This window comes from Anomaloglossus baeobatrachus, chromosome 2 (assembly GCF_048569485.1).
Source record: "Anomaloglossus baeobatrachus isolate aAnoBae1 chromosome 2, aAnoBae1.hap1, whole genome shotgun sequence".
NCBI lineage: Eukaryota > Metazoa > Chordata > Amphibia > Anura > Aromobatidae > Anomaloglossus > Anomaloglossus baeobatrachus.
Window position 1 is genome coordinate 634,631,150 of NC_134354.1, and position 24,870 is coordinate 634,656,019.

The 24,870-nt window shown below is 43.6% G+C and overlaps 1 protein-coding gene across 2 annotated transcripts in view; it reads left to right on the forward strand.

Moving 5' to 3' along the window:
- The window catches only part of ACVRL1 (activin A receptor like type 1), a 127,265-nt gene extending 102,935 nt beyond the window's left edge, over positions 1 to 24,330 (forward strand). For both annotated transcript variants that reach the window (XM_075336900.1, XM_075336901.1), the window contains 2 exons: positions 16,417 to 16,547; positions 22,556 to 24,330. In XM_075336900.1, the coding sequence (XP_075193015.1) occupies positions 16,417 to 16,547; positions 22,556 to 22,690 (266 nt within the window). In that variant the 3' untranslated portion in view covers positions 22,691 to 24,330. The remainder of the gene's footprint in view (positions 1 to 16,416; positions 16,548 to 22,555) is intronic.
- Positions 24,331 to 24,870: the final 540 nt, after the last annotated feature.

Consider the following 24,870-nt stretch of genomic DNA (forward strand, 5'->3'; position numbering starts at 1 on the left):
ATCCTGCGGGGTAAGGGCGCTTTCACACTTGCGTTCAGCGCAATCCGCCGCTATGGAGAATAGGGCAGTCCATTAACGCACTGCGCTGTTCTCCATAGACTTGCATTGACAACATACTGTAACGCAAGTGTCTGCGTTGCATCCGCTGGACGACGTTATTTTGACGCAGCGTCGGGCGGAGGGAATGCTACATGTAGCGTTTTTTGGGTTGTTAAAATAACGCACATTGACAAATTCCATTGGAATCCGCCAAGGTGTCTAATGATTGTCTATAGTGGCGGATTCCGCCGCTATGCGCTAAGCGACGGAATCCGCTGACAAATTCCGTCACGTTCTACTGAACATGCTCAGCATGTCCAGCAGGATGATCTAAATCGTTTAAAATTACTCCTGGTCTCTCTCCCCCCCTCTCTCATACTCACCAATCACGGGCGCAGCGCTGCACAGCTCACGGGCGTGGCGCTGCATGGCTGTCACAAAGCTCTGGCAGCTTTTCCGCTTTTAAAAATGCCGGCCGCTCATTATTTAATCTCGTATTCCCTGCTTCCCCCACCCACCGGTGCCTATGATTGGTTGCAGTCAGACCCGCCCCCACGCTGAGTGACAGCTGTCTCACTGCAACAAATCACAGCCGCCGGTGGGCGAGTCTATATCGTGCAGTAAAATAAATAAATAAATAATTAAAAAAAAAAACGACGTGCAGTATCCCTCAATTTTGATACCAGCCAAGATAAAGCCACATGGCTGAAGGCTGGTATTCTCAGGAAGGGGAGTCCCACGTTATAGGGAGCCCCCAGCCTAACAATATCAGCCTGCAGCCGCCTGCAATCGCCGCATCCATTAGATGCGACAGTCCCGGGACTCTAACCGGCTCATCCCGAATTGCCCTGGTGCGGTGGCAATCGAGGTAATAAGGAGTTATTGGCCGCAGCCCATAGCTGCCACTAAGTCCTAGGTTAATCATGGCAGCCGTCTCCCCGAGATACCTTCCATGATTAACCTGTAAGTTAAATAAAATAAACACATACACCCGAAAAAATCCTTTATTTGGAATAAATGACAAAAAAACCCCCTCTTTCACCACTTTATAAAACCCCGAAATACCCCTCCAGGTCCGACGTAATCCACAGAGGTCCCACAACGCTTTCAGCTCTGCTACATGAAGCTGACAGGAGTGGCCGTAGAACACGTCCGCTCTATCAGCTCCACGCAGCAACTGAAGTGAGCCACGCGATCAGCTGTGCCCTCATTCAGGTGACCCGCGGACACAGCTCTCGGGTGGAGGACTGCAGCTGTGGCCGTGGGTCACCTGAGTGACGGCACAGCTGATCGCGTGGCTCACTGCAGTCACTCAGGGGATTTGCGGTTACCTCTCTCTCTCCTCCAGACTGCAAATCTCCTTTTCCCGGCAAAACATTAAAAAAACAAAAAAAAGAAAACAAAAAGAAACAAATGTTCTTTTACAGGAATCCGTTACTTTATTAGCACACTATTTGCAACGCATCCGTCACATGCGTCACACAACGCACTGTGACGGATGCCTCACAATGCAAGTGTGAAAGCAGCCTAATGTGTCTAATGTGTGCGGGGGGCGGAGTGTGGGGTGGGTGGAGCCGGGGACTGCATGGCTGGGGACAGGTGATTGTGTGTGTGTTCAGTGTATACATGCGGAGTGCGGGGGGAACGGAGCCTAGCGGGGAAGTGTCGGGCATTGTCCTGTCGGCCCGTAGTTTGGCCTGTTCAGTTAGGCTCCTTGCACACGTAGCCAGGGTATATATCGGGTAACTAAGCAAAGCGCTTTGCTTGGTTACCCGATATTTACCTTGGCTACCAGTGTACACCGCTTAGCGCTAGCTCCTTGCACACGTAGCCAGGGTAAATATCGGGTAACTAAGCAAAGCGCTTTGCTTAGTAACCCGATGTGTACTCTGGTTACGTATGCAGGGAGCCTTAACTGAGCCGTTGGTTGCAGGCTCTGTAGCGCACGCACTGTGGCGACGGTTGTCACTGTAATGACGTCATTTTGGAGCAAGACAGACAGACAGACAGACAGAATAAGGCAATTATATATATAGATTGTATGAACTTTAAGAGGATAAGAAGTTGCAAACTAGATTAAATGTAAATACTTGTATACCCAAAAATGACAAATATATTCTAGGAGAGATACTGTTTTTAGCGAACCAGAAAAATTTCATTTACAAGCTTTCAGAGTACAGAGGCTCCCTCGTAAAACCGGTTTACAAATGAATTACGGAGACAAATGTACAACATTTAAAGGGAACCTGTCAGGTCCAATATGCACCCAGAACCATGAGCAGCTCCGGGTGCATATTGCTAATCCCTGCCTAACCGTTCCTGTATACACTAGCATAGATAAAGAGATCTTTAGAAAATGTATTTCTAAAGATCTTATATTGCATGCTAATGAGAGAGGGGACTAGTCCCCTGGGTGTTAGTTCCCTTGGCTAGTTGGCTCCATTAGCATGTTAGAACGCCCCTGTGGGTGTGTTAATATGCTAATAAATGTGCAGCGTCAGAGGATGATCTCATTCACCTATCTGCTGCCATTGCTGCCTGATGCAGGATTTTGGCTCAGTGCACATGACCCCGGAATTTCAGTCATGCGCACTACTTCAGTTTGAAGCCAGGACGCGTACACCTGTCTTCATAGTGCGAATGACTGGAACTCCGGTGTCAGACGAAATCCAGTGTTGGGTGGCTATGGCGGCTGGAGAGATGAGTGATCATCCTCTGATACTACCATTCATTAGCATTTGAGCACACCCACAGGGGCGTACTAACATGCTAATGGAGCCAACTAGCCAGGGGAACTAACGCCCAGGGGACTAGTCCCCTCACTCATTAGCATAAGATATAAGATCTTTAGAAATACTTTTTTATAAAGATCTCTTTATCTATGTTACCTGATACAAGAACGGTTAGGCAGGGATTAGCAATATGCACCCGGAGCTGCTCGTGGATCTGGGTGCATATTGGACCTGACAGGTGCCCTTTAAAAGATATTACAGCACGACATTTGTGCATGGGAAAGATGAGGTGATGTCTCTTAAAGATAAACCAAGTAAGTCAAATTAAGGTTTTTGTTACAAATATAGATGTGGTGGAAGTGATGGATAGTGATCTGGAGTCAGGTAGAGGTGTGAAGTGTGTCATGAGTCATTAATCCAGGTGTTAAATTGAGTCCTTTTGTCAAAGACTTGAATATCCCTGTCAGTTTGAATTCCCAGATTTTTCTCTCTCTGTCACCCTTAAAATTACTTTTCCGTATTAAGACTTTAAAATCTGCCAAACTATGTCCTGGTGCAGAGAAAGACATATCCAGCTCTTTCCTTATAGTGTGCCTGTGTAGACCATCCTCGTTTGTAGTTTTTGCTCAGATTCCCCAATATACAAGTGCATCTCAATAAATTAAATATATTTCAGTAATTCAATACAAAAAGGGAAACATATATATTATATAGAGTCATTACAGAGGGATCTATTTCAAGTGTTTATTTCTGTTAATGTTGCTGATTATGGCTTACAGCCAATGAAAACCTAAAAACCTAAAAGTCATTATCTCAGAAAATTAGAATAATTACCACAAAACACCAGGCTTCCTAAGCGTTTAAAATGGTCCCTTAGTCTGGTTCAGTAGGCTACACAATCATGGGGAAGACTGCTGACTTGACAAATGTCCAGGAGGCAGTCATTAACACACTCCACAAGGAGGGTAAGCCACAAAAAGTCATTGCTAAAGAAGCTCACTGTTCACAGAGAGCTGTATCCAAGTATATTAATGGAATGTTGAGTGGACTGAATAAGTGTGGTAGAAAAAGGTGCACAAGCAACCGAGATAACCGCAGCCTTGAAAGGCTATTCAAAAATTTGGGGGAGATTCACAAGAAGTGGACTGCTTCTGGAGTCAGTGCTTCAAGAGCCACCACACACAGACGTATCCAGGACATGGGCTACAACTGTCGCATTCCTTGTGTCAAGCCACTTATGACCAAAAGACAATGCCAGAAGTGTCTTACCTGGGCCAAGGTGAAAAAGAAGTGGACTGTTGCTCAGTGGTCCAAGGTGTTGTTTTCAGATGAAAGTAAATTTAGCATTTTATTTGGAAATCAAGGTCCCAGAGTCTGGAGGAAGAGTGGAGAGGCCACAATCCAAGCTGCTTGAGGTCTAGTGTGAAGTTTCCACAAACAGTGATGGTGTGGGGAGCCATGTCATTTGCTGGTATAGGTCCATTGTGTTTTATCAAGACCAAAGTCAGCGCTATCTACCTGGAAAGTTTAGAGCGCTTCATGCTTCCCTCTGCCAACAATCTTTTTGGAGATGGAAATTTTATTTTTCAGCACGACTTGGCACCTATCTACACTGCCAAAGGTACCAATACTTGGTTTAATAACCACAGTATCACTGTGCTTCATTGGCTAGCAAATTCGCCATCTATATGGGGTACTGTCGACAGGAAGATGAGAGACACCAGACCTAACAATGCAGACGAGCTGAAGGCTGCTATCAAAGCAACCTAGGCTTTCATAACACCTCAACAGTGCCACAGGCTGATCGCCTCCATGGAACGCCGCATTGATGCAGTAATTCATGCAAAAGGAGCCCCGACCAAGTATTGTGTATTTACTGTACATACTTTTCAGTAGGTGCCAATATTTCTGAGTTTAAAATCATTTTTTCAGTTGGTCTTATATAATAGTCTAATTTTCTGAGATAATGACTTTTAGGTTATCATTGGCTGTAAGCCATAATCATCAACATTAACAGAAATAAACACCTGAGATAGATCACTCTGTTTGTAATGCACTTCAGTTTTTGTATTTAATTACTGAAATAAATTAACTTTTTGATGATATTCTAATTTATTGAGATGCACCTGTATGTTCCTCCAGGGCACCTTGTGCATTGTATCATGTATGCCACATTGGAGGATGTACATAAAAAGAACTCCATGATCTTATAGTCCTGATTTGTGCTGGGTATTCGGACTGTATCTGTTGGTAAAATGTGGGTACTTGTCCTTCATTTTTTACTGGTACAGGGGAATGTACCCGTCTTTGATGGTGATGAGAAGACACTTCTGACAAGGAGATTCCTTAAGTTCGGTGGCTGTTTATAGGAGAGAAGTGGTAGTTCCGGGAATATTTCTTTTAGTCTGTGGTTTCTTTTGAATATGGGTTGAAGTTCAGCACCAATTTTCCTTAGGATGCTCACGTAGGGGTTGTATGTGACCACAAGAGACACCCTACGGTTATCCTCCATTTGTAATCCAGGAGGTTGCTTCTTGGGATCCTTGTAGCTCTATGGATCTGTTCATCTATTACCAGTGGATGGTATCCTTGTTGTAGGAATGTATTCCTAAGTGATAGCAGGTATAGTTTTCTATCCTTGTCTGAAAAGATTTGAATGTACATCAGAGCTTGACTGTAGATGATGGTTTTTTTTATGTGACTTGGATGAAAGCTGTTCCATCTGAGGTGTGCCGAACATTCTGTGGGTTTATGGTAAATTGATGTTTGTATGGTATTGTCTTTGATGTATATGATGGTGTTCAGAAAATGTATTTGTGACTTTAAGTTGACTGTAAGCTTGATGGTTGGGTGGAAGTTAATCAGATCATCTTTTGAGTTTGTCCAGATTACTAGCAGATCATCAATGTAGCAGAAGTATACGGGATGTTTAAGGCCCTGTGCACATGCTGCAGTTTTTTACGCTTTTTTTTTTTTTTTTTTAAATCTGCATCAAAATCTGCATGCCTCTCCTGAAGCCGGCAAAGTCTATGGTATTTTGGATTTGCTGTGCACACAGTGCGTTTTGGTGCAGAAAAATCTGCAGCATGTCAATTTTTGGTCCAGTTTGGCAGCGTTTTTTCACCTATTGACTTCAATGACATCAAAGCCGCACCTAAACCACACCAAAACTGTATCCAGTTTTTGACTTATTTTTTTGCCACAACGTGCAGGAAATTTCTCCACCAAATCTGCAGCGTGTGCACATAGCCAAAGTGTTCCAAAAGAGTCCAAGAAGATGAGATACAGCATTCTATTAATTACTGAGCTCAACTCCCTGAGTAACCATGGATGAATACCGATGTGCAAGGGGCTTTATCAATATTTAAAGGGTTATTCCTATCTCCAAGATCTTATCCCAGTATGTAGTAAGTTTGATAATAATAATATTAGCAAAAACCTCCAATTAGAAATGTAGTATAGTTCTCCTGATAAAGCCATGTCTCTTACCTCATCTGTAGGGCATTGCAGTTTAGGTATCCATGGTTACGTCCACTCATATAGTGATAGTTGCGAGTGGTCATAACCAGGAATACCTAAACTGCACGGCCCTGGGTAAGAGACATGGCCAAACAAGAGAACTATATTACATTTTTAATTAGAGGTATTTGCTAATATTATTATTATTATTATTATTATTATTATTATTATATCTACTACATATTGTGATAGCATCTTGGAGATGGGAATACCCCTTTAATGTTTTCAGATGTAGATGTTGTTCTTTTTAGTTAAGTTAGTGTATTTGGGTGATGACTCTTGATTACTGCCATGCTGAATGATACCTGGAACAGGCAATTCACTGAGAAACATGGATGAGAAGTATATAATATTTTTAATATCCCAGCCTCTTCTTTGTTAGGCATTAATATATTTTTAACATTTCTTTTTTTTTTTTTATGTCATTGTCAATTTCTTTCTCTGTGGCTCATTTTGATTTCATTTTTACACTTTCTATTAAGATCTTCATACACCTAGAATGCTGTTCCTGAGCCCTCATTGCAGTGTTATAAATGCCATTTCTTTTTGTCTTGTTATATTTATTATTGCTCTACTTAACCATAATGGTTTCTTTTTATTCGTCGACATTTTGTTACCAGAGGGTATAAAGAAACTACGCCATCATTGAGCACGAGTCTTAACTTGGATTTCCCAACTTATCACCAACAAAGGGAACTCTACTATTATACTTCACATTAGCTAAATCAAGTCAAGAAATTAGATTGTATTGAGAACTGTTGTATTGGAAGATTTATACTTTTGTTTGAACCAATAATGTAGATTAATCCTGCTGCAACCGCCAATATTGAAAAAAGTGTCCAGGAGCAAAAAATACTCAAATAATATCAAACTCCGGTACACAATAGGCAGAAAATGAAACAGTTCTTGCTATTCCACATATATTTTAATGAATTTTTGCAGACCAATTGCATTCAAAATGGACCAACGTTTTGCCCGTTTGGCCTTTTTCAAGGTCTATGAATGCAGGTCACTGAAGTAAATGGAAACCAGGTATTGCTGAAAGACTCAGAGTCTGAGAGGTGGCAGGGTATATAGAGACTACACATCGGGACTTTGTCCATATACCCTGCCACCTCTCAGACGCTGAGTCTTTCAGCAATACCTGATTTGCATTTACTTCAGTACCTACATTCATAGACATTGAAAAAAGCCAAACAGCCAAAACGTTGGTCCATGTCCATTGGCCTGCAAAAATTCATAAAACTATATGGAATAGCAAGAGCTGTTTCATTTTTGCCTATTGTGTATTGAGTTTGATATTAATTGTTTGAAGCAAGTTAAAAAATTAAAGAAGTTTGCCTATTTTATATATCCTTGGCAGGGGCATCAATAACAAATGCAGGTAGCCTTACTCTCAGCACCGCCATTAATACCTGTTTTAAGGGGCCAACGAGTTTGGCTAAGTGCTTTTGAAATAACTAATTGGCATTATGCTAAAGCAGGCTTTACACGCAACGACATCGCTAACGAGATGTCGTTGGGGTCACGGAATTCGTGACGCACATCCGGCCTCGTTAGCGATGTTGTTGCGTGTGAAACGCAGGAATGACTGTTAATGATCAAAATTACTTACCTAATCGTTGAGCGTTGACACGTCGTTCCTTTCCCGAATATCGTTGCTGTTGCAGGACACAGGGTTCGTCGTTCCTGTGGCAGCACACATCATTATGTGTGACAGGAATGAGGAACATCCCCATACCTGCGGCCGCCCGCAATGAGGAAGGAATCAGGTGGGCGGGATGTTCGGCGCGCTCATCTCCGCCCCTCGGCTTCTATTGGGCGGCCGCTTAGTGACATCGCTGTGACGCCAAACGAACCACCCCCTTAGAAAGGAGGCGGTTCGCCGGCCACAGCGACGTCGCTAGGCAGGTAAGTATGTGTGACGGGTCCTAGCGATGTTGTGCGCCACGGGCAGCGATTTGCCCTTGACGCACAACCGTCAGGGGCGGGTGCTAGCGATGTCACTGTGTGTAAACCCTGCTTTAGAGTTGGATTCCTTCTGACCTGATAATAATGGCCTATCCTAAGGGTGCATTTACACTAAAAGATTGTCGTGTTGCCGATCACCTGATGATTGAGCAAAATTCTTGTTCATCACGTGAGATGATCTTGTATTCAGCACAAAGGTCATATTCCTTGGTGGCACATTGTCCAGTGTAAAGAGGACTCGTACTGCCAAAAACCATGGTGGACTATCCAATACAGATTGTTCAATGCACATCATTTACTTTTGTTGCCTGTGTAAACAGTCTAAGAAATGACAGCCGATCAGTAAAAGCAAATGAATCCCAATGAGAGGCCATCAGTACTGTTATCCTTGAAAACCATATTGAAGTCCTTGTATAAAGGAAAATCCTTCCAAGTAAACTCCCAATCAGTTCTCTTATTCCTCTATTCTTAAAAAAAAAAGTAAAAAGGAATGTAAACAGTTGCTCCATCACAAGAGATAAGCGAACCCGTGGAAGTTCAGTTGGGTGGGTTCAGTCGAACTTTAAATTAAGATCACATTGGGACCCGAACTTGACATGAACCCCAATGGAAATCACTAACTGGGTGGCCACCGATAAACAGATTATTCCCGAGGGTAGGTGGGCAGGGTTTTTCCATTTTTTTTGGTGCATACTACTTACGATCATGCTGGTGTTACCCACAGTACGAGCCGTTCAAACACTGCAAGTGGCTCATAATGGGCCAAGCACCGAGCGGATCTGAGGACAGGGATACTCACATGAGTGATGTTCATATGTAAAGCACCTAAACTCCGAATTCAAACTCTGTTTTTAAGTAAAGTTTGTGTTTAGTACGAACACCAAATCTCAGGTTCGCTCATCTCTACACATCTCCAAGTTGGTATCTGCAAGCATCAGCATCTCCTATCAGCATATTATCTTAGAAAAGTGCCACCTCACCTTGTCAACTAGGAAATCATGGTTCAGCACTCAGTCACATGCCAATCTTCTGCTCCCTGGCAGCTAGAAAGCAAAGTGCTTATATAATTTATGTATGTACAAGACAGCACTCTGTTTCATAATTATTGGGAACACTGCAAGACCAGAGACATCCAGTGTTGTCAGCTACAGAATATTTGCTTTCATTCTAATTAGTAGCCCTAAAGGGTACTTTACACGCTGCGATATCGGTACCGATATCGCTAGTGAGCGTACCCGCCCCCGTCGGTTGTGCATCACCGGCAAATCACTGCCCGTGGCACACAAGATCGCTTACACCTGTCACACGGACTTACCTTCCCTGCGACGTCGCTCTGGCCGGCAATCCGCCTCCTTTCTAAGGGGGCGGTTCATGCGACGTCACATCGACGTCACACGACAGCCATCCAATATGGATAAAGCGGAGGAGGGCAAGATGTATGACCAAATATAACATTATATAATGACTACACCCAGAATAATTGAGCACAAACCAAGAGAACCAAGGGAAACGGTAGTCATGGGTCACAATAGGACCACAAAGTCAATGATACAATATACACAACTTTTTTTGCAAAAATATAGCAAATATTTTATTTATATAAAGTGAACAGCAAAAAAAGTGACAATACAGCAGCAATATCAAAGGTATTAAAAGAGTAAATGACGAGGCTTAAAGTTATGTCACTAATGCAAAACACATGGGTCCACATACCATATGGGGAGTGGTATCACAAAGTATGTAAAACCTGGACAGTACCGACTCCCATATGCACAATGTACTAAATGAAGAATTGCCCCACTCATAACAAGATCAAGTTTAAACAGTCAATGGACACCTCAATGTGTGTCCCAACATGCAGGGCCATAATTCAAGAAAGAAATCCTCAGTGCATAGGGGGGTCGGGACGTACACTGGTTCCTAGGCAGACAGGTGGAAGTATACAATATCAAGAAAACACTAGTGTAATCCCGTCTTAGACTCACCCATAATGGATAGCGTGAAACCCGAGGAAAACGTGCCCCGACGCGCACGTTTCGCTATCTTCTTCGGGGGGCCGTGGAGTAGTGTGTAATAGGCTTACATGCGTTTAAATAGACCGCTTCCATGACCGGCTTGTTAGCCATTGGTCGCACGCGAAGCGGGACTCCAGCAAGGGACCGCGTCATCGGGCGCTGCCGGAACTGACGCGAGCACTTCCTGTGTCGTCACACAGAGTGCGCGCGTCACGCCGTATGGAGGCCAGCCGACGCCAGGTATAGCTGGAGTGCCACTGCGCGCGCACCGCCACAGCGGCCATTGAGGAGGTGGGCAACAAAGAGGGCAAAAACAGATAGAGAATATAGCCCAGCAGTATGTTGCACAGCCCACACAGTGGAGTGACTATGGAAACAAAAACAGAAATCTCAATCCATATGTACACACGGCTCATATGAACAGGTATAGGGTATAGTATGATCCCATAAAGGGCCAAATAAGCGCCGCTGACACAGGTAATGATATTTCTTAAAGCAGCCCACACAATCAGTGGGCGGAAATTAGGCCAACTCCGCCTCTCTATACATCAGGACCATAGAAGGTACAAAATGACCATAACAAAGTGAACAATGTAAGTGAAATACTATAGTTCTACATGGGTCCGGATTTGTATAGATATATGGGCGAACAAATGGTATATAGAAAGTCACTTCCTCAAAGGATTCTCCAATTCTTCCCTCCACGATGTAAATAAGGATAGGAAATAAAAGACAATCGTGAAAACCATCCGTATTAATTCTCATATATCCAAAGGATGGCATATCCAAATGTCCAAGTCGAAGACTCATGAAGGGAGAGTCCGTGAAGCGGAGCAAATATAGACGCAGTGACCTAGCCTGTAAACAAATAAACAAGGACAACGAAAGCAGAAAAACAAACACACCAACATTAGTAAAATGTTTTAAAAAGGACACCGAGGCATGCCACTAAGTTTAAAAACTAGACAATCGACCAAGAAAAGACTAGAACTGGATTCATAAAAAAGGGGCAAAAGATAGTTTTTCGTTGAGTCCACCGGGTACCATCGTACCCAAGGTGACAATCCATCTGCACTCAAGACGCGCCAACGCCTGCTGGTAGTTGCCGCCCCTTGAGCCCAGATGTAACTTGTCAATAGCCCGTACTCTGAATGATGCAGGATTGCAACCGTGATGTATCTTATAGTGTCGGGGAATGGTCCTAAGGGAGCACAGATCATCCACCTCTCTTGCTGCTATAATGTCCCTGACATGCTCACGTGTATGTACACGGAATTGTCGAGTTGTCAGGCCGACATACAGCAGATTGCATCCACACTTGGCAAGGTAGATGACATGATCTGTGTTGCAAGAGATGTAGTGTCTGATAGTGAACTCCCTCCTCCCATCCGCCGATGTGAAGGAAAAGGCTATTTCAATATTTCTGCAAGATACACATGAGCCACAAGGGAAACATCCCCATTTTGGTTTCCCGATATTAAAGGGAAGAGTATCCTGGTGTACATAATGACTATGCACCAAGATATCTCGCAGATTTTTTCCCCTCCTTGCTGTCATGAGAGGATGATCAGGAAGGGCTTTTGCCAGTATGGGTTCAGTTTTTAGCACCGACCAGTGCTTATCCATGATACGTCTTATCTCCCCCCACTAGTTATTGAAGGTAGAGATAAATCGAATTGGTCCAGTAGTGGATTCCATTTTATTTGATGTAGATAGACGTTTGTGTCTGGAGGCGGCTTTGGCCCTGGAGTAGCCCTGCTTAATGCTACGCGCGCTATATCCTCTGCTCCTGAAACGCTGGGAAAGGTCCTTAGCCTGTGCATCAAATAGTTGATCAGAGGAACATATCCTCTTAATCCTCAAAAATTGACCCACAGAGATCGCCCTAATTGTTGAGGGTAGATGAGAGGATGATGCATGTAACAGGCTATTCACTGACATCTCCTTGCGGAAGACGTCAGTGTGGACGGATCTATCAGATTGAACAAAGATCTTAATGTCCAAAAAGTCCATGGTCTCTTTGTCACTCCTGAAGGTCATCCTGACATTACGGTCATTAGAATTTAAAACAGAAAAGAAAGAATTTAGTTCAAGGTCGGTTCCCCCCCAGATCATAAGTACATCATCAATATAACGTAGCCAGCACTGCAAATGGGAAGCGGCGCAGGCGCCGTCGCCGAAAATCTCCCTCTCCCAATACCCGAGAAAGAGATTTGCGTACGACGGTGCGCACGCCGCGCCCATTGCAGTGCCGCGTTTCTGGAGGAAGAACCGATCCTTGAAAAGAAAAAAATTCCGTGTCAGGATGAACTCTAGGAGTTCCAAGACCAAGTCCTGCATAGATGTTTCCCAGCGACTCATTCGCAGAAAGAATTTTGTCGCCACCAGCCCGTCCCTATGTTGGATACAGGAATACAGGGACTGCACGTCTGCTGCTACCAAGATGGAACCATGATCAAGATATAATCCGTCAATCCGCCTCAGGACGTCTGAGGTGTCTCTGACATAGGAGGGGAGCGTCTCAACTAATGGATGTAAGTAATATTCAATGAATTTACATATTGGATCGCAAAGCCCTCCTATGCCAGAGACAATGGGACGCCCTGGGGGACAACGGGGGTTCTTGTGTATCTTGGGCAGCAGATAAAACGTAGGAGTAACCGGGAACTTAGTATGGAGGCCCTCATAGATTTTTTTAGTAATAATCCCCTGGGACAAAGCCGCGTCCAGAACACCAACCAACTCAGCCATAAATTCACCAGTGGGGTTATGAGATAGTGGAGTGTAGGCCTCCCGGACTTTAAGTTGTTTAAAGGCTTCACGTTCGTACATTTGCACCGGCCAGATAACCACGTTCCCGCCCTTGTCCGCAGGTTTGATCTCAATCCCCTCCATTGCCTTTAGTTCACTCAGAGCATTTCTCTGTTTGATGGAGAGGTTGTGATGGTGACCTGATTTCTGTAATTTTTTTAAATCGTCCATCACAAGTTTATTGAAAATCTCCACCTATGGACAGAGAGAGATGGGAGGGAACGTGGTTGATTTGGGGTATGCCTTAGGTGGAAATTTACCTGGGGAGATGCCCTTAGATTCCTCCTCCAGCTCCTTCAAGATTGCAATTGCCTCCAGCTCTTTAGATGTAAACTGCTGTAAGTCAGTGTTCCCCCGTGAGTGCAGCTTGTGGAGGACCAATTTTCTCGAGAACAGATGAAGATCTTTGATCACTGTGAAGGAATCAAAATTAGAGTCGGGAGAGAAGGTAAGTCCCAATTCAAGAACCTCCACCTGATCTTTACTAAGAGTGATATCAGACAAATTAATCACCTGAAGATCGTTTTTACTTTTCTTATCAAGTGACTGTGGAGGGGTCAGTTTCCGTTTCTGATTGGGACCTTTTCCCCCCCGATTCTCTGTTCTCACTGGTAGATGAAATCTTTCCAGGAATTTATTGGTTTTACTTCCAACAGGCTGCATATCCTCACACGAGGATGTAGAGGAGAAGGAGCTGGAGCGAGAACGTGTACCATATTTTTTAGAGGGCCGATTCTGCCTCCACCTATAGACATAACCGTTACTGTAGTCAGACGCATCTCTTTGGTATTTCTTGGTCTTGACCGTGATTATTTCTTTTTCCCATCTAGCAAAGTCCTTCTCCAAATCTGCATTTAGTGAGGACAATCCCTCACCAGATAGGGCCGTAGTAAGTTTTTCATAGGTCAGATTAATCTCTGTCTCCAGCTGGCTAAGAGTATTCAAACTGTGCTCAATGAGTAATTTCATGTATGTTGCAGAACATTCATTAGAGGCCGTCTCCCATCTTTTTTTAAAAATTGCATCCTCAACCTCAAAGGAGGGGCATAGTTGGATGCGTAAGCCCTGTGGAATAAGACCCTTCTCCACATATCTTTCCATAAAGGTCTTATTCCACCAGACTCTAGTCTTTTGGTTAAGTAAGGATTTCAATTTACTAGTTAACAGAGTAGTTGCCTCAGTATCCGGATTAAAACCAACATCAGGACTCTCTTTAAAAACCTGATCGATTTTTTGGAGCCACGATTGTTCCCGTGCTCCTAGGTCCATCTGCCCACTAGAGGTTGCTGTGAAAAAACACAGAAGACAAATATAGATAAAGCGGAGGAAGGCAAGATGTATGACCAAATATAACATTATATAATGACTGCACCCAGAATAATTGAGCACAAACCAAGAGAACCAAGGGAAATGGTAGTCATGGGTCACAATAGGACCACAAAGTCAATGATACAATATACACAACTTTTTTTGCAAAAATATAGCAAATATTTTATTTATATAAAGTGAACAGCAAAAAAAAGTGACAATACAGCAGCAATATCAAAGGTATTAAAAGAGTAAATGACCAGGCTTAAAGTTATGTCACTAATGCAAAACACATGGGTCCACATACCATATGGGGAGTGGTATCACAAAGTATGTAAAACCTAGACAGTACCGACTCCCATATGCACAATGTACTAAATGAAGAATTGCCCCACTCATAACAAGATCAAGTTTAAACAGTCAATGGACACCTCAATGTGTGTCCTAACATGCAGGGCCATAATTCAAGAAAGAAATCCTCAGTGCATAGGGGGGTTGGGACGTACACTGGTTCCTAGGCAGACAGGTGGAAGTATACAATATCAAGAAAACACTAGTGTAATCCCGTCTTAGACTCACCCATAATGGATAGCGTGGAACCCGAGGAAAACGTGCCCCGACGCGCACGTTTCGCTATCTTCTTCGGGGGGCCGTGGAGTAGTGTGTAATAGACTTACATGCGTTTAAATAGACCGCTTCCATGACCGGCTTGTTAGCCATTGGTCGCACGTGAAGCGGGACTCCAGCAAGGGACCGCGTCATCGGGCGCTCCCAGAACTGACGCGAGCACTTCCTGTGTCGTCACACAGAGTGCGCGCGTCACGCCGTATGGAGGCCGGCCGACGCCAGGTATAGCTGGAGTGCCACTGCGCGCGCGCACTGCCACAGCGGCCATTGAGGAGGTGGGCAACAAAGAGGGCAAAAACAGATAGAGAATATAGCCCAGCAGTATGTTGCACAGCCCACACAGCGGAGTGACTATGGAAACAAAAACAGAAATCTCAATCCATATGTACACACGGCTCATATGAACAGGTATAGGGTATAGTATGATCCCATAAAGGGCCAAATAAGCGCCGCTAACACAGGTAATGAGATTTCTTAAACCCCCTATGCACTGAGGATTTCTTTCTTGAATTATGGCCCTGCATGTTAGGACACACATTGAGGTGTCCATTGACTGTTTAAACTTGATCTTGTTATGAGTGGGGCAATTCTTCATTTAGTACATTGTGCATATGGGAGTCGGTACTGTCTAGGTTTTACATACTTTGTGATACCACTCCCCATATGGTATGTGGACCCATGTGTTTTGCATTAGTGACATAACTTTAAGCCTGGTCATTTACTCTTTTAATACCTTTGATATTGCTGCTGTATTGTCACTTTTTTTGCTGTTCACTTTATATAAATAAAATATTTGCTATATTTTTGCAAAAAAAGTTGTGTATATTGTATCATTGACTTTGTGGTCCTATTGTGACTCATGACTACCGTTTCCCTTGGTTCTCTTGGTTTGTGGACAGCCATCCAATAGCAGAGGAGGGGCGGAGATGAGCGGCCAGAACATGCCGCCCACCTCCTTCCTTCCTCATTGGCGGTGGACGTAGGTAAGGAGATGTTCGTCGTTCCTGCGGTGTCACACATAGCGATGTGTGCTGCCACACGAACGACGAACAACATCGTACTTGCAGCAGCAACGATATTTGGAAAAGGAGCGACGTGTCAACGAGCAATGATTTTTCACGTTTTTGCGCTCGTTAATCGTCACTCTTTGGTGTCACGCGCTGCGATGACGCTAACGGTGCCGGATGTGCGTCACTAACGACGTGACCCCGACGATATATCGGTAGCGATGTCGCAGCGTGTAAAGCACTCTTAACAGTTACTTAATGAATGGCAATGTTATGTATTATAAAAATATACCAGTTTCTTAAATACAATTTGTTTTATTATCTTTACCTTCTAAGGCTTCCATGCTAATGTATTTTTACTTTGTTCCTGGTTAATGGCTGGTCTAGGTATGGTGGAAGACTACAGGCCTCCCTTCTATGATATGGTTCCACATGATCCAAGTTTTGAGGACATGAAGAAAGTTGTTTGTGTTGATCAGCAAAGACCAAATGTCCCAAACACTTGGAGTTCAGAAAAAGTAAGTCAAGCACTATTATAATAAGTATCATAAATTATGTATGTATTTTAAGTAGTATTTTGGCCTTTGCAGTGCTCAGAATAAATGAGTACACCCCAACAGGTTTGTCAGAAAATCTTCAGTTTTCTTACAGAATCAACATTTTCTATGCGATACATACAACAAAATACTCCTACATTGATTGCAAACAAGATTTGTTAATTTGCACACCCAAAAAATAAATTTTCTTAACAAATTCATTCAAGACACCCGTGACACACCCGTGACACCCATGATTTCTATGTACATCCCTGCCCATGTCTGTTATTGTCTACAGGGTTTTGTAAAACCCTTTATTAGTCACTTGCACACTCAATTCTCTTCCATCAGGTCAGCATACATCCTCCAAAACTCTCATTTCTATGGCTACCACAGAGGCCTTTGGGCACATTAGGCAACTTTGGTATACAGCCAGTGTAGGGTATGGAGAATCCACCAACAAGAACACGACGCACTCTATTTATCTACATTAGATTGTACAACCAATCTTGTGAACTGGAAAGTGGTGACAATCTAATGAATCTGTCACACAGAGTGTGCCCATTTTTCCCATATCTATAAAAATGAAGTTAGTGTTAGAAGAATATCAGAGGAGTGAATGAATATAATATTCCTCCAGAACACCAACGCAATTACACCACGTAACATACATTATTGTGTTCATAAACCTACTGCACTATTTCTTTCTCACTTGAAAGTAACTACTGTTTGTTGATAGGGTGTCATTATACCTGAGTGCGGCTGTGTGCATCCATCCATCATCTGTTGTTATAAATATATTGATGGGAGGCTTTACACTGCACTGAAATTCTGTGCTAGTTAATGAAAGGGCTAATCTTATATTATGTGTTTAGTCACCTAATACTCCACACTGCTGGCCTGGCTTTTGCCCTAAAATGCAGGTACAATATACAGTGTGTCCACCCATATCCTGTCTACCGCCATTAACTTGAGAACGGCGGCAGCTATAGGAATAGATGTCTAGGTATAGTAAAATAGCCATGCGCTATACAATGAAACCACCTATAGCGCCACCTGGTGGTAAACAACGGAGTTAGTATTTTTATCTCGAAAACAGAACAAGAAAGAGAAAAAAAGTGAATTAAAAAATTCTAGGGCATCATCAATTCAATACGAATCGACACCTTGCATACAGAAATGCTATGATATGAAACCCATGACCCCCCGCAAAACATTGAATGCTGGTCACGCATCTGGCGCTCATTTAATTTTGAAGCTCAAAGTGGCCACTGTTAGCTGCAATGCACATCTGGACTCTGGACAGCATACTGTATCTTGCTGCACATTGTGCAATATGGTAGATGACACATTTGCACAAGCATTTGTGATACGTCATCGTAGGTCCTGTAATGTTGGTGGAGGGATAGCATACACCTGCTGTTTGATGTGACCTCACACAAAGAAGTCCAATGGGGTCAGGTCAGGTGAGCGTGGAGGCCACTCCACACAGCCACCATACACAATAACTTGTAGGAAGGTCTCCATGAGGTATCGCTTCGCGTCCGCAGCCTTGTGAGTTTTACACGTTCTAATCATAGCATTTCTGTATGCAAGGTGTCGATTTGTATTGAATTGATGATGCCCTACAACTTTGTAATTCACTTTTTTTCTCTATCCCGTTCCGTTTTGTTTTCGAGATAAAAATGCTAACTCCGTTGTTTTCCACCAGGTGGCGCTATAGGTAATTTCATTGCATAGAACATGGCTACTTTACTATACCTAGACACCACTTCTATGCGTATAGCTGCCGCCATTCTCAAGTTAATGGTGGTGGACAGGATATGGGTGAGCACACTGTATAAGACCAGCAATGTATTTTCTATTTGTAGAAGAAGTTATCATAAATTTGTTCTTATTACATTATGTATTAACCAGAGTCTAAGGCCATGTGCACACGGGTATTTGGGGAGGTTTTTACCACTGTATTTGTAAGCCAATACCAGAAATGGGTAAAAAAAAATGCAGAAGTTTGGCCGTCTCTCTATTCTACTTTTCCTCTAATTGTTCCACTCCTGGTTTTGGCTTACAGATACAGAGGGAAAAAACTCATCAAATACTCAACGCACGCACCTGGCCTTGTAAAATGACATAAAACGCATCCAGTGCCCCTTGTTAATGGTTTGCCTTTGTAAAGACATATTAAACCCTTCACTCCTGGCCTACTTTCCATTTTCTATTTTCCTTGGTTTTTCTTCGCTCCCCTTCTTCCAAGAGCAGTAACTTTTTTATTTTTTCAGTCAATCTTCTCATATGAGGGCTTGTTTTTTGCGGAACAAGTCGTACTTTTAAATGAAAGCATGACTTTTACTATATAGTGTACTGGAAAATGGCAAAAGAAAAATCCAAATGCTGAAAAATTGCAAAAAAAGTGTGATTGCACGATTGTTTTTGAAATATTTTAACTGTGTTCACTATATGATAAAATTGATGTGTTGGTGTGATGCCTTAGGTCAGTGTGAGTTTGTAGACACTAAACATGTATAGGTTTACTTTTATTGAAAGGGTTAAAAAAATAAGAAGTTTGTCCAAAAAAAGTGGCGCACGTTTTGCGCCCTTTACCATGACTTGTAGCGCTCTAATTTTTCGGGATCTATGGCTCAACAATGGCTTATTTTTTTGCCTTGAGCTGATGTTTTTAACAGCACCATTTTTGCAAAGATGCTACATTTTGATTGCCTGTTATTGCATTTTGTGCAAAATTTCCGGTTACCAAAAAACGGAATTTTGGCATTTGGAATTTTTTTGCTGCTTTGCCATGTACCGATCAGATTAATTGATTTTATATTTCGAAAGTTCAGGCATTTCTGAATGTAGTGATACCAAATGTGTGTATATTTTTTATTTTTTTAACCCATTAATTTTCAATGAGGCGAAAGGGGGGTGATTTTAACTTTTAGGTTTTTTAATTTTTTTTAATTTTTTACATTTTTTTTAACTTTTTTTTATTTTACTAGTACCTCTTGGGGGCTATAAGGATCATCTGTCTGATCGCTCATTCTTTTCTCCCGATCAGAGTAGTACGGCTCGGATTGGGAGGAATGCTCATCTCTTGTAACCTGCAGTACTCGGTTGCTTGTTATAGGACTTGAGTCATGTGAGCTACAGGAGTTATCACATGACCCTGTGCTACAATGACAATCATCAGTTCCACGTCACGTGACTTCTGGTGGTGGGCAGTGAGTAAACCGTTACTGCGATCGACATTAAAATGGCGCTGTCACATTTTGACAGCGCCATTTACGCAGTTAACAGGTACGGGTGGATAGCGATTCCACTCGTGCCTGCAAGGCATACATGTCAGCTGTAAAAATCAGCTGACATGTGCGCGGGTCCCTGCCGACAGCCCGCAGCAGCCGGTGGGGATTAACGCTATGACCGCTAGGACGTAACTTTACTGCCCGCGGTCGTTAAGGGGTTAATAGAACTTTAGTATGGGTACTTTCACACTTGCGTTCAGCGGAGTCCGTCACTATGGAGAATAGCGCAGTCCGTTAACGCACTGCGCTATTCTTCATAGACTTGTATGGACAATGCACTGTAACGCAAGTGTCAGCGTTGCATCCGCTGGACGACACAGCGTCGTTATTTTGACGCTGCGTCAGGCGGATGAAACGCAGCATGTAACGTTTTTTTGAACAGCGCAATCCGTAGGATTTCACGGCGCATGCTCTTTTTTTTTTTTTAAATCACAAACTTTATTTTGTCTCTCGGTGGCCAAACGTTCAGCTGAGCGCCCGCCCGCCGGCATGTGAGAACGCTCAGCTGAGCGACCAGCCGCCGGCATGTAAGGGCGCTCAGCTGAGCACCCGTCTGCCGGCTTGTGAGAGCGCTCAGCTGAGCGACCGGCCGCCGGCATGCCCGGCCGCCGGCATGTGAGAGCGCTCAGCTGAGCGCCCGCCCGCTGGCATATGAGAGCGCTCAGCTGAGCGACCAGCCGCCGGCATGCCCGGGCAGTTCAAAAATCTACAGATGGGGTAGGAATCCTGTTTGTGACGCCAGGTTCAGGTTGTTGCGGGCGGGGGCCACTGCTGCTTCAGGGGCTGCTCGGATCCGGGTTACTGCTGTGGCTCGAGTGGTGACCGGACCCGAGCTCGCACGGCCATCCGTCCTCTCAACTCTCGTGAAGGGGGATATTTACATGTTTACGGGTGGCGTCTGTGACGCCACCCGTGGGTTGCGGTGAGGGATGGTGGCACCGCCGCTGCCTGGTGATGTGGCGCCCGGGGCTGATGGAGCGGGGCAGCAAGATGGGATCCCCTCCACGGGTAGGGGAGGTGTAGTCGCGGGGCCTGAGGATGGAACACGGAAGTGATGGCTGCTGGAAGTGGCGCGCCGGGCTGGACCGGTGGACAATGGTGTACTCGCAGTTCAGTAATTTCACACAAGTCCAGTAGTAAACCAAGTTGCCAGTGGCAGGCTGCCTTAGGAGGGTGCATTTGGGTCCCGCACCCAGGTTTATGAACAGGTATCCCTTCCTCCTGCACTTTGTGTTTGTCTTTCCTTTTGGACGACTTTGCATGGAACGGAGAAGTCCACTCCCGGTTCTGTATGTGTTGGGAGCTGTGGCCCGCGAAAGCTGACTCATGGGATTTCAGTGGGTTGTGACGGACAGCCTATCCCCCGCGTTGGACTTCCGTTTCGCTCTATCTGGGCACTTAATGGGACAAAGTCTGGAACCTTGTCCCCGGCTGGTTAATGGGAGAGGGGCTTGCAACCTTCCACGCCCTAGGGTCCAGGCACCCCGACTGTGCACGGCCTCCGGACCAGATTCCCGCTGTCGGTACCGGCGGGCTACAACCCTGCCCCGTTCCACTTTAGGTCTCCCGCGACCGGATCTCTGTCGCCTGTGGCCCACAATAGTGACTCTTGACTGACCTCATGAATGGATCAATAACAGGCACAGACCTCCACTTTGACCAGCAAGATATTTATTGCAACCCTGTTAACTATTTGCATCCAAACTTTTGTGATCACGCCCCCAATGTCTTCGCAGTTTCATATGTACTACAACCCTCTATAAGACGTTTAACAATTTTTTAATTTCAGTCAGTAAAAAATTCTCTAATAATTCTGCACTACATTATGTTCCCTTTTGCTTCATATCTTTTATTGCTCCAATACATCTAAAATAAAAATGAAGCAACTTTGCAAATAATTCTCATTAAAAATTTCCTACTATTTTTGTCTATAATTACAATGCTATGTGTCTCCATAGTAACAGAAAACATAAAACAGCATAGGTCGGTATGGGAGCTGTTAGTACAAAGCAGTGGGATATTTTTAATGAAGCCATTTGCACAGTTGTTTTAAGAATGTTAGAAAAATTTGGTAGTGAAAGTGGACATAACCTTTAAGACTATTCTTACTTGTAGTGATTTGGAAATTAGACATTGCTTCAGCCAACCAAAGGTGTGTGATCGTAGAGCAATGCGACCAAAGCAAGTTATCAATCTGTGTACTGCAACACAATAAATATATGTCTTTATTTAAGTTTTGCCTAAATCACTTAAAGAGATTATCCACTACTTTAACATTGATGGCCTATTCTTAGGATAGGTCTTTAATGTCTGATCAGCCGGGGTCCAACACCCGGCACCCCCGCCAACCAGCTGTCCTCAGTTCCAGAGCAGCCCCGTCTTCTGATAGTGGTCGCAGCCGGATATTGCACATCTGCCTCCTATCGATTTGAATGGCCACGGCCACTATCAGAAGACGAAGCATCTCATGAACTGAGCATTTCCAGCTGCCTGCTGCTGCCACCGTCACCGAGAACACCTGATCGGTATGGGTGTGGGGTGTTGGACCCCAGGCGATAAGACATTGATGACCTGTCCTAAGGATAGGGCTAAAGCTCTTACCTGAAAAATTATTTAAGAAAATTCTGTTTTTTGAAATAAACACTTAGATATCCTCTAGTAAATGTAATCATTTTACCATCTACCCACTAGATATTATCAGCACTTATGAAGATCATGAGAGAATGTTGGTACCAGAATCCATCAGCGAGGCTTTCTGCTCTGAGGATCAAGAAGACGTTAAACAACCTGAAAAATTCCCTGGAACAGAGGAAACAAGATTGTTGAAACCAGTGACCAACTTTTTGATTTGCACATTCTAAAAACTCAAAGTGACGTGAAGCCAAAGGAGAAAATTCAGGTTATTTATAATCATGGATATGTCCCAGACTACAAAGCACATCACCATCAGACTTGGATTCCATCCTTTCACCAGCATAACTCATGGCATACATAGCTATGTTAGAATAGCAGTCTGAGCACCTTTACCGCCTATTAGTAAGCTTTGCCTTCTAAATCTTGTTGGGTATTAATATTTAGCAATAGTGAATCTACATTAACTTTTTTACATGACCAATGTATGTATACTACTGAGCATCATACATAGTGAGAACAATTTTAGAAATTCACTAAAAGTGTACTTGTCCTTTCGCACAACACCTGCAGAACAGAATGTTCTTGTTGCTCTCATCACCTACAAGTTAAAGCTACTTTTGGAGCATATACTAGTCTTATATGTCCAGATCCTTGTGCTATGTACCTTGCCATGTCCTCTTTTTGAGTAGCTGGTCCTTATCAGCATTCTAAAACAAGCATTATAAGCATATAAACATCCTACCCCTTTCGCCATTGACTATTGACTTGTTTGCCCCGAACTGAAAGTCCCATTGCATTAGACCTGTAGGCTGAGTAATGTATACTTCTCACATAACGAGATCGCTGCTGAGTCACAGGTTTTGTGACTTACCAGCGATCTCGCTGTGTGTGACACTAAGCAGTGTCCTGGCCCCTGCTGTGAAATCGCTGATCGTTACACACTGTTTTGGTTCATTTTTTGGTTGTCGGTGTCCCGCAGGGCAGCACGCATCGGTGTGTTTGACACCTTACCCAACGACCTCGTTCGTGACTGACGTAGACATGCATCTTCGTTGTTTTCCGCTCCCTCTCTGTTCCGATTGGTGATCGCTACTGCGCTCGGATTGGCCGCTTCCATCCTCTGTTGTAGATCGCTTGTAGATCGCAGTACATTTCAGAGGGCTGAATTCACTTGTCCCGGACCGCGTGTAGCAGCAGATCGTAATACAGTCCACTCTGCATCGGGACTGTAGGATGGAGAAGGATGGAAGCGCTATTATGTTGCCTTCTCTAAATGCAAGGCCGCCCGGTCACAATGCAGTTACGACCACCAATCAGAGCAGAGGGGGCGCGGAAAAGGCAATGTAGATGCACGCCTATGTTACTAATCAAGATTTGAAGCGTTCTATGTGACAGGGTCCCAGCGACCGCCGTATCGTTCCTGTGTCGTTGGGAAGATCTGACTGTTCGACAGCTCACTAGCGACCCTGTAGCGACGTACCAGCGATCCTGACCAGGTCGTATTGTGGTCAGAATCGCTGGTACATCGTTTAGTGTGACGGTACCCTTACAGACAGAAGATCTCCTCACATTGCCTGTAATCCATTTCGGTGTCTCTGCTGATAGACGGATTGCGCTTTACAAGAGGCAGTGGACAGAAAGTTATACAAAAAGGAGACACTTCGTGGCCATCACATTAATCTTTACATAAGGTTATTTGTGGATAGCCTACTTTCCACATTTATGAAATGAGACTCTGTTGTCTGATAATGCAGTTACCATGTAAATGTGTTCTTTTGTTATGAGCTTTATTCTATAGGATTATTTACATTCATAAAAAGATCTCACTCTTCTTACGTATCTCACATTACTTCTGGTATGAAACTCAATGGCATACGCGTTGTTTGTAGGTTAGCAAATCCTTAGAGCTCTGCTATACATGTAGACTTCCAACTTCACCAGGTCAGTCTGCTAAGAAAAAGGTGATGTATCATTTGCAGAGAGATGTAAATAATAATGTACACAATAAGGATATATGCACATAATTTATCACAACCTTTTATGTCAACAAAATATTTGGAAGGAGGTAGTTTCTTTCTTTTTTGTTTCCGTCAATTTATTTAAATCAATGCATGTGTATTGGCCAAAAAAATATTTTTTTTTGCAATTGGATTTCTTTACAAATTTTACATCGTTTGCTTTATGTGTTGAACTGTCTATTGCTGGTTGCATCATGAAATGGCAGATTCCATTAAGGAGCTTGTTCTGATGCTCTGATACTAAAGTTTGTATCTGACTTTTTTTGAGCTCCTCTCTGCTTATTTATGACCACAGACCTGATCAAATTTGAATGTGCAGGGAATTATAGCTTATAAAAGCCAAACAATACAACC